Source organism: Pteropus vampyrus, unplaced genomic scaffold, assembly GCF_000151845.1.
Source record: "Pteropus vampyrus isolate Shadow unplaced genomic scaffold, Pvam_2.0 Scaffold1, whole genome shotgun sequence".
NCBI lineage: Eukaryota > Metazoa > Chordata > Mammalia > Chiroptera > Pteropodidae > Pteropus > Pteropus vampyrus.
This window is the reverse complement of record NW_011888782.1, coordinates 23,979,356-23,994,302: the sequence shown is the minus strand read 5'-3', so window position 1 is coordinate 23,994,302 and position 14,947 is coordinate 23,979,356. Positions and strand designations below refer to the sequence as shown.

At 50.4% G+C, this 14,947-nt stretch overlaps 1 protein-coding gene across 3 annotated transcripts in view; it reads right to left on the bottom strand.

Moving 5' to 3' along the window:
• SEMA5B (semaphorin 5B) overlaps positions 1 to 14,947 on the bottom strand; it is a 123,019-nt gene that overhangs the window by 5,456 nt on the left and 102,616 nt on the right. For all 3 annotated transcript variants that reach the window (XM_023520555.1, XM_023520500.1, XM_023520522.1), the window contains exons 5-13: positions 13,241 to 13,303; positions 12,772 to 12,870; positions 12,032 to 12,245; positions 11,048 to 11,333; positions 8,611 to 8,746; positions 7,251 to 7,458; positions 6,937 to 7,144; positions 904 to 1,021; positions 573 to 754 (exon numbers count right to left, since the gene is read on the bottom strand). In XM_023520555.1, the coding sequence (XP_023376323.1) occupies positions 573 to 754; positions 904 to 1,021; positions 6,937 to 7,144; positions 7,251 to 7,458; positions 8,611 to 8,746; positions 11,048 to 11,333; positions 12,032 to 12,245; positions 12,772 to 12,870; positions 13,241 to 13,303 (1,514 nt within the window). The remainder of the gene's footprint in view (positions 1 to 572; positions 755 to 903; positions 1,022 to 6,936; positions 7,145 to 7,250; positions 7,459 to 8,610; positions 8,747 to 11,047; positions 11,334 to 12,031; positions 12,246 to 12,771; positions 12,871 to 13,240; positions 13,304 to 14,947) is intronic.

The window sequence follows — 14,947 nt, the reverse complement described above, 5'->3', positions numbered from 1 at the left end:
ATGATTGAGTTTGTCGTGACAGTTAAATTAATAAATTTATATAGAATTAAGTTATTTTAAGAGTGTCCAGAGTTGTAGGTTAGTTGTTATAACCACTTTGAGGAGTCCCCAGGTATTAGGCAGTGTGCAAGCACTTTATACACATTATCTCATTTAACCCTACCAACAACCCTCTGGTGGGGACTGCAACCCTCACTTAGAGAAGCTCGGAGTGATTAGGCGGCTTGACCAAGGTCCTACCTCCAGAGAGTGGCAATCCAGGATGGGCACCAGGTCTGCCTGCCTCATTATCATCCCATACTGTCCCTGGTATTTGGGACAGTAAGGCTTATTAATGCTAAGGTCTGTCTAGGGGTGATTCCAATGCCTGTTCATCCTTCTTCTTTGTATCAAGAGCCCCCGCAAGGCAACACTTATCTCACATTAGAGTGGAAACTGCCCCAGAGCTCATGTTTCCTGTCCAGGCTCTTGCCACCCTAAAGTGGTTTCTGTCCCTTAGTGCAAACACCTGGCTGGGGATTCCCCACTCAGGTCCAAGGTAGCTGCTGTGCAAGCTCTGTATCCTCACACACCTGGAACAGTTGGCGATGTGGATGGCTGGCCCCAGGCAGTCACGGCCACCGCAGCGGGGTCGAGGGGAATCACAGGCTCGGGCCCGACACAAGCAAGAGCCTGAGTTGTCCCCATCTAAGTGCTCACATGGTTGCCATGGTGACCACGGGCCGAAGCCCCCATCCCGAGTCACATTCCGCACCTGCAGGCAAACACCCGGCGCAGGGCCCAGTTACATAACGCAGGGGTAGGGAAGGCATTAGGTCCCAGGGGATATGGGAATACTGATGGGGAGTCACAGCCTGAATTGGGTATAGAGGTCCTGAGTGGGGGACACAGAGGGGTTCTCACAGGACATGCTGTGATGTTCTGGGTCCAGAGGCTCATGTTGGAGCTGTCCTCCAGCGTGCTGCAACGTTGCTGCTTCCCGTCCCAGCCGCAGTATGGGTCCCGTGCCCCCAGGCATGCCCTGCCAGACAGAGGTCCTGAGACTCAAGCCCACTGGCCTCCCAGCCTCACCTGCATCCCAAGAACACACCTGGCCACTCCCCGCTAGGCACCCCTTTCCATCCAATTGCCCTCCACAATAATAAGTTCAACGAACACTTATACTGTGCCAGGCATCATTTTAAATGCTTTGCAAGAATAAAATAATTTAATACAACAGCCCAATGAGGAAGGTCCTCTTATAATCCCCATGTGATATGGAGGAAACCCAGAGAGCTGACCAAGGGCTCAAACCCTTGCCCTCCAGAGCCCACACATGTAACCTTGCCTTCCCCAGTCTGGGATGTCCCACACTCCTCATCCAAGGCCACAGGAGAAGAGGTGGTGAACAGAAATCCAAAGAGCTGATACCTCTCTGTCAGATGCTGTGATGATAGAGTCAGAAAACACGATGGAAAGGATCACAGAAGATGACCTGGCTGCACATTATAACACTAAAGGAGTTTCTAAAAGATACTTATACCTAGGCCCATCCCAGACAAGAATCTCTGGGCATGGTGAAGTTTTTAAAAACTCTTAGGTGATCCTTATGGGAGCCAGTTTGAGCATCACTGGGATCCACAATACGAAATTTTTGTTGTACAAAGGAAGGAACAGTCACAGAAAAGGGAAGAGGAGTTTCCCCAAATCCTACAAATTGTACATGGCAGTGATGGTGGTAGAATCTAGACTTCCTGACCATGCTTTCCCCTCATACTCCTGCCTCCCAGTTAGAGGGTGTGTCTGACTTCACACACTGAGGGAACATGCGCCCAGGCCTGGAAACCCAGGCACAGGGTCATGGGGCACCTGGATGTAGTCCAAGGTCACTTAGGTTATCCACGTGCTTGTGTGCTCAGTGGCAGGAACCTGAAACCAAACTGTTAGCATCACTAGCTCAGGCTGACAAGGGAGGGGTCACATCCCCTGTCCCCCGTCCTGGGCCCTCAGGACTGGTCTATCTGCAGTGACTCAGAAAAGGTAATGTCCCCACACTGATGCATATCCCAGATACTTCTACTTATATTCTAGGGCTTCTCTCTTCTCTTTTTCTTTTTGACTTATTCATTGTATCCTTTACCATTTTTAACAACAACAGAATGAATCTCTACTAGTAAGACTTCAAGGAGGAGAAAGAGTATGGGAATTATGGATTTGTTGTCTATTGCTAAGTAAATAAAATTTAAATGCTGGAGCCTGAAGGAAGTTTCCTCCAACACCCAGAGAGCTCACTGCCAACCCCAGGGAACACATACTCTGAGTCCCTTCTGCCTCCTTTACCCAATTTCCACCCCCTGTCCAGGCTTGCGGCTCCACAGCAGTGAGCCTGCTAGAGAGAGAGTGCTGAGAACTGGGGCCAAAACTGGAGGTTAGAAAGCAGAAGAGGCTTTGGGTAAAGGAGGTGCAAAGAGGGTGGGAAATATATGCCATGATATGAGTCTGGGGAGAGTTTCACTGGTCAAAGGGATACACAAAAGAGTCAAAGGGTTGCCCTTTCTGATGTCTCCAGGATAGAACCTTTCTTTTCTCTTGAAGCTTCAGAGAGGGTCAGCTGTCAGGTGAGTTCTTTATTTTCAGTGAGTTTAACAGACCACTGTGTCTCCCGTCCAGGATCCAGAGAAAAAGAGGTTTTATGAGAAATCTTAGGGAGAAGAGGGTGGGGCTTCCCCTTGTCAGAGAAGGGTGAAGAAGACAATGCTATTCCCTGCTCGGGCAACCTATGACCTCATACAAGGGAGACAATGCTTGGGGCTTCAGTGGCTAAGGGCCTCGCTGGACCCCAGTAAACATACTCTGGCCCATGAGGGAATCCAGAACACTCATCTGGTGCTCAAGAATCTGTTTTCCACTTTATTCACTGAAGGATAATTTGTGTAAGTTGTGGAGTATAAGTAAGCTCATGTTTTTCATCTGGGATCAGTGATTCAGTTTGAGAGTGTTTCACCAACAAAATGCATCAAATTAGACATCATAGGGTGAAATATAATACACGTGCAAACGCAGCCCCAGCAATCTGTGGTTTTGAGATTCTGTTCATTAGCTAACATTTGAACGAAATTGGCTGCTAGCAAATTCAACCAATCAGAACTCAGTAAAGCTCACTCCCGAGTGTATTTCCCTCAGCTCTCAGAAAGGGGTACCAGATTCTAGAAGCAGCTGATAGTGCTCTTTTTAAGCAACATATGTTAAATTTTAAAAAGAATTAGCCATGACTAGTGATAAATAATAATATTAATAAGGTTCTACCCATAAAAAATAAATGTCTGTCAGTAGAGAAAATGGATATGAGCAGAAAAGTTGAATCAGTTTATACAAGATAAAAGCAGAAGATTCTGTAGGAATGAATTTTGCCTCATGCTACTTCTTTCATCTAGGGCCGGGCCAGTTCTAAAACAGTTGTTTCCAATCTTGACTGCAAATTAGAATCTCCTGGGGATCTTTTAAAAACGCTTAAGCAAACAGAACAAAAAATCTGCCTTTACCTGGGCCTTTGGACTGGAGTAGGCCCAGGCACTGGACTCTTTGAAGCACTCTCCAGGTGATTCTAATGAATAGCATGTTTGAGACCTGCTATTTCAAAGCCACTGTTGTCAATGTCCCAAGCAAAGAAATGAAGTGCCTTGTCTCTCCAACCCATAACAATAAGAAAAGAGAGAAGAAAAACCGCAGAATAGATGCTGACCCCAGGCCCTCCACACCCAATCAGGTTCCCTCGCCCTCTCCTATTCCAAATACAAGCCAGCCCTGCCCTGGCCATGACCGCCTGAGGGGGCCTGAAGGACTTCCCTGCAGCCAGTGCCTGAGCTCTCTTGTCCACATTCGCTGCTTTTGCCAAAGGCTTCTCTGTATCTTACAGGGCAGGGAAGAGTTAAAGTGTGTCTCTGACTGTAGGAGTGGGCAGTTTAGAGTTTCTTTCATTAAAGCAGCCATCAGACCAATAATATATCACCATGTCTTTTTTACTGCAATGTCTCAAGCAGCCATTATAGAAGGGAACAGGTTCATTCCATGGGCTCAGAGGCAGGACATAGATGGATGGTGGAAGTTGCAAGCAAGCATGTAGCAAGTCTCTAAATGGGAGCTGTCTAGGGTAGAAATGGTGTACCAGGAGCTTGGGAGCAAGTGGCCATTACGTAAGATAGCAGCAGAGGCAGCCCAAAGCCCCCTGCTAGGGAGAGAAGTTGCACGGAGATACTCTTGAGTCTTCCTCTTGAGTGAGCTGGTGTAGAGGGGACCCCCCAACACTTTGATGCGTCCTGAAAGGCATGCTGGAAGGAGGCTTTTCAGGCATAAAACATCTGCTTTCTAGAGCCAGTCAGGATTCATTCCCTCTGCATCTCCTTCTGGGAGCCCTGGTCTCTCTCTGGCCAAGTCCTGGGCATGCTGAGATTTGCCTGAGTGAAAAGACGGGCCTGGAGATAAGCCCCTGGATCTTGGACAGAGGAGAGGGCCCAAAGGGGCTCTGCTTATCCACCCTCATGCTCTTGCCAGCTTTAGAAGGAGTGAGGAAAAAAGCATGAAATGCCTATCTTAGGACACAATAAAACCCCGTGACCACCCACCCCACAATAGCACAAATTCTGATATTGTATGATAGGCAGTTGACTCCAGGACTCTGGAATACACAGCTTGGTGGCTGCATGGGTTTACTCTGATCATTTTACTAACATTGCAATAATGAGACACCATATTTTACATTTTCACATCCGTCTATAGCTTTATGGCAGGGTTTTCATTGTACTCATCAAGGGCTCTTATCTCAAACTCAGGAAGCCAAGTGGGATGAAAGTTTCAGACTCCAAAACTGACTTCTTTTTACCTTACTGTCCCGAATGGCCACATTATGCAAACTCCTTGTCCCCTCTTGTGCAGTGCCATGTGAATGGGGACATGTCCTGCCATCTTGCTTCCTCTCCTTCCACTGTAGACCCCACTACATCATATCTGGCTAGAGCCACGCTTGCTCATGCTGGTTGACCATCTGCTTTACGACAGTGGGGCCCACAACTGTCTGATTGATCTTTGTAAAACACCTATTCATGCTGCCTGTTGCTCTACTCAAAGACCACTTCGGCATCCACAGTCACAGAATTCAAATCAAAATCCTTCCTTGGCATTCTCAGTTGGCCTTAATCCACTTCCAGTGTCATTCCTCAGTCCTCCCCTGCACCAACCTCCTCTTAGGCCCAATCATCAATTAACTGAAGAAGAATCAATCATGTGTAGAAAGCTGCTTTGTGCCTTGGGCTTGGCGTGGCCCCTGATGGAATATAAAAACTACTGGGACACTAAGTTCGCCTTCTAGGATTTACACCCTCTTAATGAAGAAGGCATATGTGAAAGTTTAATAACACAAGGTTATTAAACTGGAGGAATGCATCAGTAGGTAATCTGTGATTCATCGCCAGGCAGTGCTCTCTGTATCCAAGGTTACAGATTCTAGACTCCAGAGAGCCCGGGAGGCTGGAGGGCCCTTAAATGCATTTGTGGAGGTTAAAAAAGGAATAAGGACAAGACAACATCGCTTATGACTCGCTGAACCAGGCACTTCATGAATATTATTCCCAGTCCTTACAATGACTCAGCCAAAATGAAATATCATTGGCTCTATCAGAATTTCCCATGGAGAAAGTTGAAGCTCAAAAGGTTAAGTAACTTGCTCAAGATCGTATAGCTGGTAGATGGTGGAGTTGAGACAGAACCCCAGGTGTGTCTAATTCCAACAATCGAGTCCTTCCCGCTATGGCCCTATCTCTGCTCACACATCAGATACAGGCCAATGTGTCTCTCCCTGACCACGCACCCAGAGCTCTCAGGGAAATGAGAATGTTCTAGGCCTATTTCATCGTGCCTCCCTCCTCTTACACTGACAGCCCTGCAAAGTGCTCTGAGCATGGTAGGGCTGAGTGAATATTTGGTGTTTTGCTGATAGAGTCATGTGTTGGGGCTGATGAGAGCTTGAGTGTCTGCCCACTGTCCTCCCCACCTCTCCCTGGCTGCCATATCAAGACCACCCAGCCTCTTACTCTGCCCTCCAGGCCTCTTCCCAGCTCCAAGCACACCCTACTGGGGCTGGAGAACAACTCTCGGCAGCATGGATACCATTCTCCTCCCAACTCTCAAGTACAGATGGGCACAGCCAGGAGTTCTCTGTGGTACAGAGGCCACAGGAGTCCATGTGGTTGTGACTATGCCAGCTAAAGGCAGCTTTTGATTAGCTCAAGAATGAGGAGGTGCAGCTTGGAGGAGGCCCACATGGTCAGAGCCTGAGCTACATTTCCCTTTGGCATTGGAATAAGCTTTCGTTTCCCCCTTAAATGCCAGTGTCTCTGTTGTCAAATTTGTGAAGCCACTTGAAGCTAAGGTATGCAGAAGTGATCTCGGAAGCAGTTGGGAAGGGAATCTAACATCTCCACGTGGTTCCTCACCTCCACCCAACCAAGCCAGGCCTCTTTGCATCTTCTAAGGAAGGAAGAAAGGAAGAGGAGCAAAGATGGGGGGAGGGGCAACAAGTGCTGTGTCTCCAAAGATAAAGACCACTCTCTGAAACAGAAGGGACTGAAAAGAAATCAAGTGCGCTAGAATGGCCCATAGGCCCTAACCATGGGGCTGACAACAGGGATAACATCCACGACATCCTTTGCTAAATATATCCTTTCCCCAGAAAGTGATAAGTGTTTTATGCAGATTATTCCAGTTAATCGTCACAAAAACCTTGAAGAGGTTTTGTGAGGAAGAAACCAAGGTTCAGAGAGATTAAGTGACTAGTCCAAAGGCACACAGCTGGAAACTGTGCCAGGATGCCACCCCAGGTCCACAGTGCCTCCTCTTAAGCACCACCTCCCAAGCGCGATTGGCGGAGATAAGCCTTGAAGGCCCGCCCTCCGAACGGCTTACCCTTGGCTCCGGTAGGCGGTGCACCTCTCCAGCGGGAGGCGCAGCACGCCGTCGCTCAGCCCCACGAAGAGCGCGCGAGCGCTGTGCAGGATGCGCAGGCTGCGCAGGGGCTCGCGGCGCCCCGGGGGCAGCACGTGCAGCTCTTCCAGGTAGCAGCCGCGGAGGCTGCGGCTCGTCGTGGACAATGCCTTCAAAATGGTCCCTGACTCTGGAGGGACCAGATGGGGTGGCCTTGAATGGCCCAGAACCTCGCAGCCAGCCCCGCCCCTCAACCTCCTCCCACTCAGAGCTCAGATTGGGCGGGGCCGGCTCACCGGTGCCGATGTAGAGCACGTGATAGAGCGTGTCTTTGGCCTGCACAAGGTCCACTACGAGGTGTGAGAAGCGCACGCTGTCCTGGGTGACACAAGGCTCAGGTGTCACTGGCTGCACGGCCTCGCTCATCAGGAACAGGCGCTGAGCATCCTGCAGGCTGCGCTCCGTCAGGTTCTCATTGGGGCCCACCTCAGACAGGGTGCCACACTACCGCGGAAAGAAGGGTCATACGTGCCCAGCCACCCGGGCTGCTGTGATGCTCTATCCCCCACCTTCCTCACTGTAACCCAGGTGGCCACTGGCCGACTCCGATTCTCCAATCTACCCCGTCCCCCAACTCCGCCGGGTCCCCTGCAAGCCCTCCAGGAAGAGCTGCCTCTTCTCTGGGAACTAAGGAAACTGAGGCTGGTAAGATGGGGGAAGAGGAACCTGCAAGGGCTGGGGAAGAGAAGGGGAAGTGCAAAGGGGACTGGATTATTTGAGTGTGGATAACAAATGTCCTGTGATTTTATGCTGTTGCTGTAGGTGCCCCTCGTGTTGAGCCAAACCCTGCCTTCCCTCTCCTGTGATCCTACCAGCTCAAGTTCTTATGTCTTCCAAACCAAAACTGAAAAGCAACTACCATTTATGGAGCACTTACTACCTTCTAGGCACCGTTTCAGGTGCAGATCAACCCTCACGCATATCTACGAGGTCAGTGGAATTATCCCTACGTGCCAGATAAAGAAAAAGTAACTAGAGGAGGTTGGGTGACTTGCCCAAGGTCACAGAGAGAGAGGGCTATATCTGGGTCAGGGCAAATCCTGAGGGCTTTCCCTGCTCCATACTGGCCCTGGGCCAGAAGTTAGGTAGATATGAAACTCCACCGTAAGCAGCTTCTTCTGCTCCATGGCTTGCACTGCTTCTCCATCGCAGTGCTGGGGATGCTCATACTACCCAGGGCACCCAGTGACCCTATCAGTGCTGGCACTCAGAAACCCTCCAGGCTTAATACCCACGCTGGATAGCCTGCAAGCAAACTCCAGCTGAAATCGTCTAATTCTGGCCAGATAGCTCATGCTTGCTCTCCAGGTCCACTACACTTAGTAAAGCTGAGGTCCCACCTTCCCGGTGGAGGGTCACATTTAGAGATGGTTCAGAGCATGCTCCCTTGCTCTATGTCCCTCCCACTCTCCACTGCTTGCTATGCAGACTTAGAGGTTACCACCCTTTTAGGGTACCATTGCAGACCCCTCAGATGAGCAGAGACCAGCAGAGACAGGTTTGGTGTTTGCACTAAGGCAGTTGGGAATCAGCTTGTGGCATGTAGTCTGGGGGAAGGTCATGTGGGTGGAGGGGGGAAAGGAGGAGAAGCTGTACCTGGAAATTGGGGATGGGATTGGTGATGGGGAGCCAGGCAGCCCTGGGGTTCTCTTGGTAGCGAAATGGGCCATTGAAAGCCTGGGAGATGGCACTGAGGTTGAAGGCGCAGACAGCAGAAGCGGCAATGCTGTTTCTGAAAGGCAAGAGATAGCCGATACTGTCCTATCTCCCTCCCTCAAATAGGCCTCGTCACCCTCCTTAAACCCACAGCCAGCTGTCAAGGCACGGCCTGGCACAGCTCCAAAGCCAATTAAGCACCTATGATGAGCCTGGTGCCTTCCTCATGATGGGAGTGTCACTGAAGGAGCATAGTCCTCATGCTCTGGAAACCCTCTGGGAAAGCAAGACCCACTGATGAGAAGCACTGGTGGGTTCCTCTGTGTTACTTCCTCATCCCCTTTCCCTCTCCCATGGGAGGGTCAAATAAAGTCAGTGTTGTTAAACATTTTATCCATGGCCACTGTAAAAAATATATTTTATATTACAACTCAATATAATACACATATATGCACACACACACATCTGCAATGAATTTTCATGAAACAATACTTATCCTTACTAAATACATTATACTCTGGTATTTTTATCCCAGTCTATTCTGTTTCATTTATTTTACTTTTTTTTTTTTTTAAAAAAGAGCTAGTTACCAAACTTATCAAATCACTGATTTATGCCACAGCCCGCAACTCCCTGAGTCAGATGACCTGAATGACCCCTTCAGTCACAGAGCCTGACATTTCTATGAGTTGATGCGAACAGTTCGGAGATGATACCACTACACCTAGCGGTTCTGTGTTCTGCATTCAGTCCCACTCCCAAATGAGTCATTTCTCTCCCCATCTTCCTGGTCTCAGGCCCCTTGTCTCTCCTGGATGCTCACTGTCCTCCTGGCTGGCCTCCCTGCAGCCCACCTAGCCTCCTGTAATCCATTCTCCACACAGCAGCCAAAGTGCGTGTTTCAAAATGCACATCCAAGCTAGTCTCTGGCCTGTTTCAAGCCCTTCAATAGCTTCTTGCTCTTAGGATAAAGATCAAAACCCATAAAGCAAACTACAAGGCTTTCGGGACATGATCCTCCCTGTCCCCGCCCTTCAGCCTTTTCTACTGTCTTTCTCTTCCTCACCCTCCAGACTCCTGTCACACTGGTCTGGCTCAGGTCCTTAAACATTTATTTCTTCTGACCCAAAAGCTTTGTATGTGTTGCTCCCCCAGGCTGGACCTGTCCTTTCCCCTAGTTAATTCTTATTCATCCTGTGGACATTGCTTCCTACAGGAAGCCTTCCCTTATCACCACCCCTCCATACTGTTAGAGTCTGTTTCCCTGCAGGCTTCCCTTTCCCTTCATAGCATTTATCTATCACTGTGTGTGTAAAAACCACCCTCTCCAGAATGTGAGCTCAAGGGCAGAGCCAGGTCTGCTCTTGCTCTCTGGTACTCCCCACCTCCACTGCCCAACAAGCACCTGGCATGGAGAAAGCACACGATGCATAAGCTATTTACATTCTACACTAATGTCGTCATTTCCCCTTAATGCCTCTCCAGTGGCTCCTGCCCTTTGCTCACCTTCTGGTGCTGATTGCTAAGCCGGTCACTAAGTCCCAGCTGTCTGGTCTGTGCTCCTGGTCTATGTGAGCTATGCTGCATGTCTGACCTCCTGGCTTGGATGGGCACTCTGTTCCTGCTTCCCAGATTTACCCTCATCCCTCTCAGACTGGCCTTCTTATACCTAGGCTGGCCCTCGACCAATGCCTGCTACCTGGGTCCCAAGGTAGGCAGTCTCTATGGCTCATGTGTTTCCGATGTTCTTACAAACCCTGCATAGCATCCTGTATAACAAATGCTTTTTTTTGTTTGTTTTTGTCTCTGCCGCCCATTTAGCCACGGATGGAGGAAGCAGGAGGAGGGCTCATGATCCCTGTGAGGGCTACCCTTCCTTACACCTAGGAAACAAGACGGTTCTAATTCCCCGCCTGTGTTCTCCAGTGTAGTCAGGATTGCCAGAAGACTGCTGGTTAGGTTTACCAGGATCATGGAGTCCTGAGGTTGGAAGGGACAGTAAGGAACGCCCCCTGAACCTCCCCGATAGGCGGCTACCAGACCCTCCCAAGGCTGCCATCCCCTCATCCGAGGCAGGCTATTTCACTTTCATCACCAGCAAGTTCTTCTTCATGGAGCCACAATCCACCTCCTTTTATTTCTTCTTAGCTGGCCTAGGTTTGCACTTCCAGCAACCCAGAATAAATGCTGACTACTGCAGAGACAGCAAGTCACAAAATCCTCAGATGACCCAGTACAGAAGGCACGACAATCCCATTTTATAGAAAGAGAAACAAGGTCTCAGAGAGGGACTTGCCCAAGCCCACAAGGCTGCTGGGCCAGATCAGAGCATGTCCCCAGCATCACAGGGAAGGGGTGGCAGAGGGCAGGTACTCACACGTTGGTGGTGAAGACCCCGTAGATGAGGTCCTGTTCAGGCAGGTGAAAGGCACTCTGCAGCTCGTTATAGTAGAAGGGAACCTCGCCTGGGCGGGAGCAGTTGAGCCGTGCCTTCATGAACGTGGTCCATGTGTCCTCCAGCAGGAAGCGGCCCCCCACGTCATTCTTGCACACACGGGCCACCCGAGAGTACACCGTGCGTCCACAGTCATGCTCTACCGCGTTCTCCCGCAGAAAGAAGTATGCAAACAACCCAATATCGTAGGCTGCCACAAAGTTTGGCTCTGAGGGGCAGAGGGAAACCAGGGGTGGATCAGGCCAGCAGGGAGGAAGGGTGCAGAGCCGGGAGTACTCAACTACCTCCGTTTTCTCAGATGGGCATCTGACAACTCTCTGCCAGCTTGGTGGCCTGGGGGCTCTAACTAGCCCTGTTCCCACCTCCAGTACAAAGTACAATTATAATAATAGTTAACGTGCATTACCGAGCACTCGCTGTGTACCAGACACTACTTCGAGTACTTTATGTGGATCTGATCCTCTTGACAGCCTATGAACTAAGTATACAGTTAGCTCCTTATCACACATGAGAACGTTGTGGCACAGAAAGGTCAGTACTTGCTGAAGGCCACACTGCTAGTCTGTGGAGAATCAGCGATTTCACTCCGAGGGGCAGGGAACTCATACCACTCGCCCCCCATCTCTTCTTTCCTGTAACCATTCCTCCAAATCAATTCCTAACCCTTTCTCTCCCCTCGAGCTTGCCCTCCATCTGTTCTGGGTACTCAGGACATCTGTGATTTCATCCCGAGTTTATCTCTGACATGCGATGGTCCTCGGGCAAACACACGCCCCACTCTGGGCCTCTTGATAAAGTGAATGTGAGCCTTTTCAAAGACTGGGCAGGAAGGAGGATTGATGGGGGTGAGGGTGGGCTGCTGGGTCAGAACCAGGGCAACTCCACCCTTGGGGCTGTGCCCCTTACCATTGAGCCACTTGGAGTTATACTGGGCAGTTCGAAGGGGCGGCCCACTGCCCAGGCTTCGGTAGATGGCGGGGTCCCGACCCGAGAAGTCGATGACTGTGGCTGCATAGAGCTCCCCCTGGGAGGAGATGACAGCTGTGGAGTTGTGGCGAGGGTCATAGGGGCAGCGGGCCACGCCGTTGATCTTCTCCATGGTCCGGCTGAGGTTCCCCACCTGGGGACGATGGAGAGAGGGTGGCACTTTTCCCTGAGACCCAGGGGCTACCTGTTCTTTCCACCCCAGAGCTATTTCCTCCTGGGCCCCTGGTCTCTGTGGGCCTCTCCCTCTCTCCAGACCCCTACTCACTGCCCACCCCACAGTCCCTCGGAGGCAGTAGCCACCATGGAGAAGGAGGTTGTGCCAGGAGCTCCATCTGCCTCTAGCCCTTACATCCTAGTCAGGACCCTCCAAGGTAAGGTTGACTGACAACACACAGGAGGCCTAGTTAAATTTGAATTTCGGTGAACAACGGATATTTTTTTTAGTATAAGGATGTTTCAAATCTTGCATGGGACATCCTTATACTAAAATATCATTTGTTGTTTATCTGAAGTTAAATGTAAACGGGCATCCTTTCTCGTTTGGGGGTTTTTGTTATCGTTGTTTGCTAAATTTGGCAACCCCACTCCAAGACTGCGTGCCTGGGTGAGAGAACCTCTTGGTGTCCCCTTACGACTCCCCACCCCACAGCGCCCCACACCTGTCTGCTGGAGCATACTGGGGAAAAGGCATTGGTCCCACACATGAACACTTTCCGGCCAGCGACAATCAGGACTCGCACGTAGTTCTGACACTCCTCCTAAAGCAGGAAAGGGAAGCAATAGAGGGACAAACGCTCCAGGCATGGTGCTGGGTTTCTTTCCCTCACACCACCATACCACACATATTCCAAAGCACTCTTCTGTGTCCCAGCTCCACCGTGCTCCAAAGTTCAGGTTGTGTCTGTGGACATCCCATGCCCTACACCTCCCTTCCAGTCCATCTCACTGCATCACTGCCCTCTCAGATGCTCAGAGCTGATCCTCACCTGCACAGGAGGCCCTGGCTCATCCAGACTGGGCCTCTGTACAGGCAGCCTCATGCCCACACCATGACCCTCCATCCCCCAAACCAAAAGCCTCCTCCTGGCTCCAAGCCAGGCGGGCCTCCAGACCACCAAGGCTACATACCTCAGTCTTCCCTTTGCTTTGGCAGGAGCGGCGTGTGTCCTCGTTGGAGGCCCACTCTGTGGCCTGTGGGAGGAGCACACAGACATCACATGGCTGTGCCACTCGCTGTCAGGGCAGGCAGCTGTCAGGGCCTGGAGTGGACAGGAAGCTGGGAAAGGATCAGGGACAGCCTGCAGGGTAAGGATTCCTCTCACTGGACCCAGAAGGCTGCCCTATCTCCTTACTGAGACCTTTAAGGAGCGGACATCCCCTTAGCCCAACACCCTTCCCACCTGCTTGGGTCAGGGGAAGCTAGAATAGCAGCTTCCTCATGCTGCATCCCCATGCAGCTTTGTCCTAGGAACTTCCCAAACCTTCCTCCCCTGGGTCAGCCAGGGAGCCGGAAGTGGCCAAGCAGGACCTTCAAGACCACCCCAGGTCTGAATGAGAGATAGGAAATGTGACTCCATCATGCACCAGATGTCCCTTGAAAGTGTGGAAGGCAGGGAGGCAGGAAAGGCTAGATTTTGCAAATCTTATAGACAGGATATCTATTTGATTTTTCCACTTCAACCCTGCAAAGTGGTTTTTTTTTTTTTTTTTCTTAGATGAAAAAACTCAGGTTCTGTGTGATTCGCTGTTGGTATGCAGTAGAGCAAGGACTGGAACTCACATTACTGATTCAAGGGCTTTTTTTTTTTTCTTTACCCAACCATCTCAAGGACCCAGGACTTTTACATTCTTAATTGCTCCCGTCTCCCCCCAGCTCTGCACTGTCTACTTCACTTCTTGTTTTCTTTGTAGCATCACTCATGCTCCACGTGGGGGAATGTGTTTGGGAATGCAGCTTTTACTCAGGGACCCAGAGGACATTATTGTTTCTAAGTGCCCATGGCACTGACGGCAGTTCCCCACCCAGGATTCCCCCTCTATTTTGTCTCTACTTTCTGATGGTTCCTCCGAGCCTCTGAAAGAGCAGCTGGAGGGAGATGTGATATCCTTCAGGTCCAGGCAATGTCAATAGCCCTAGCATGGGGCTCATTAGATATTTCTGGATCACATGTATAAACATGAACTGCCTACCTGTCCTTGGAGAGGGAGGGAACCCTGAGCAAGCAGCTCTCCCATCCAAACGGGGAAAATAAAAAACCCACGTGTGTTTAATTTCTAACAAAGCTCCTTCTAGCTGTGAAGTCATTGCCTGCAGAACAGGATGTGGGAGGGCAAGAAGGGTGCCAGAGAGAGAGGGCAGGGCTGCTTTCTGCTTTCCAGATTGCAGCCCATCTACAGCCCCAAGACGGTTGCTTTGCAGGGCAGAGAGAGTGCTAACTTCTGCAGACTCTGGATTCAAGAGCTGCGTAAGCAGTTTGATTTTGCCTCCATCAGAACTATGAGCAGAATGGGCTTATCCTGCCATGCCAGGCCTGGGGCTCAGGCCTCTGCTCCTAGACATTAGGGAAGAGCAAATGACCCCTGGCATCTAGCCATGTCGTTGTGGGGTTCATTTGGACAGAAACAATGGAATCATTGTCATACACAGGACCCCATCAGCTTCTAGGCTGAGCCTGATGGGAGAGGAAAAGAGAGACATAAACAAAAAACCTCAGGGTGCTTGGGAGCAGAAAAGAGCAATGACAACAAACACTGCAGATGTCCAGGCCTAAAGCTCCACACAGTGGGTGGCTTCGCGGGGAACGTGTGGGTCAAGGGCCTCACTGGAGCCTTGGG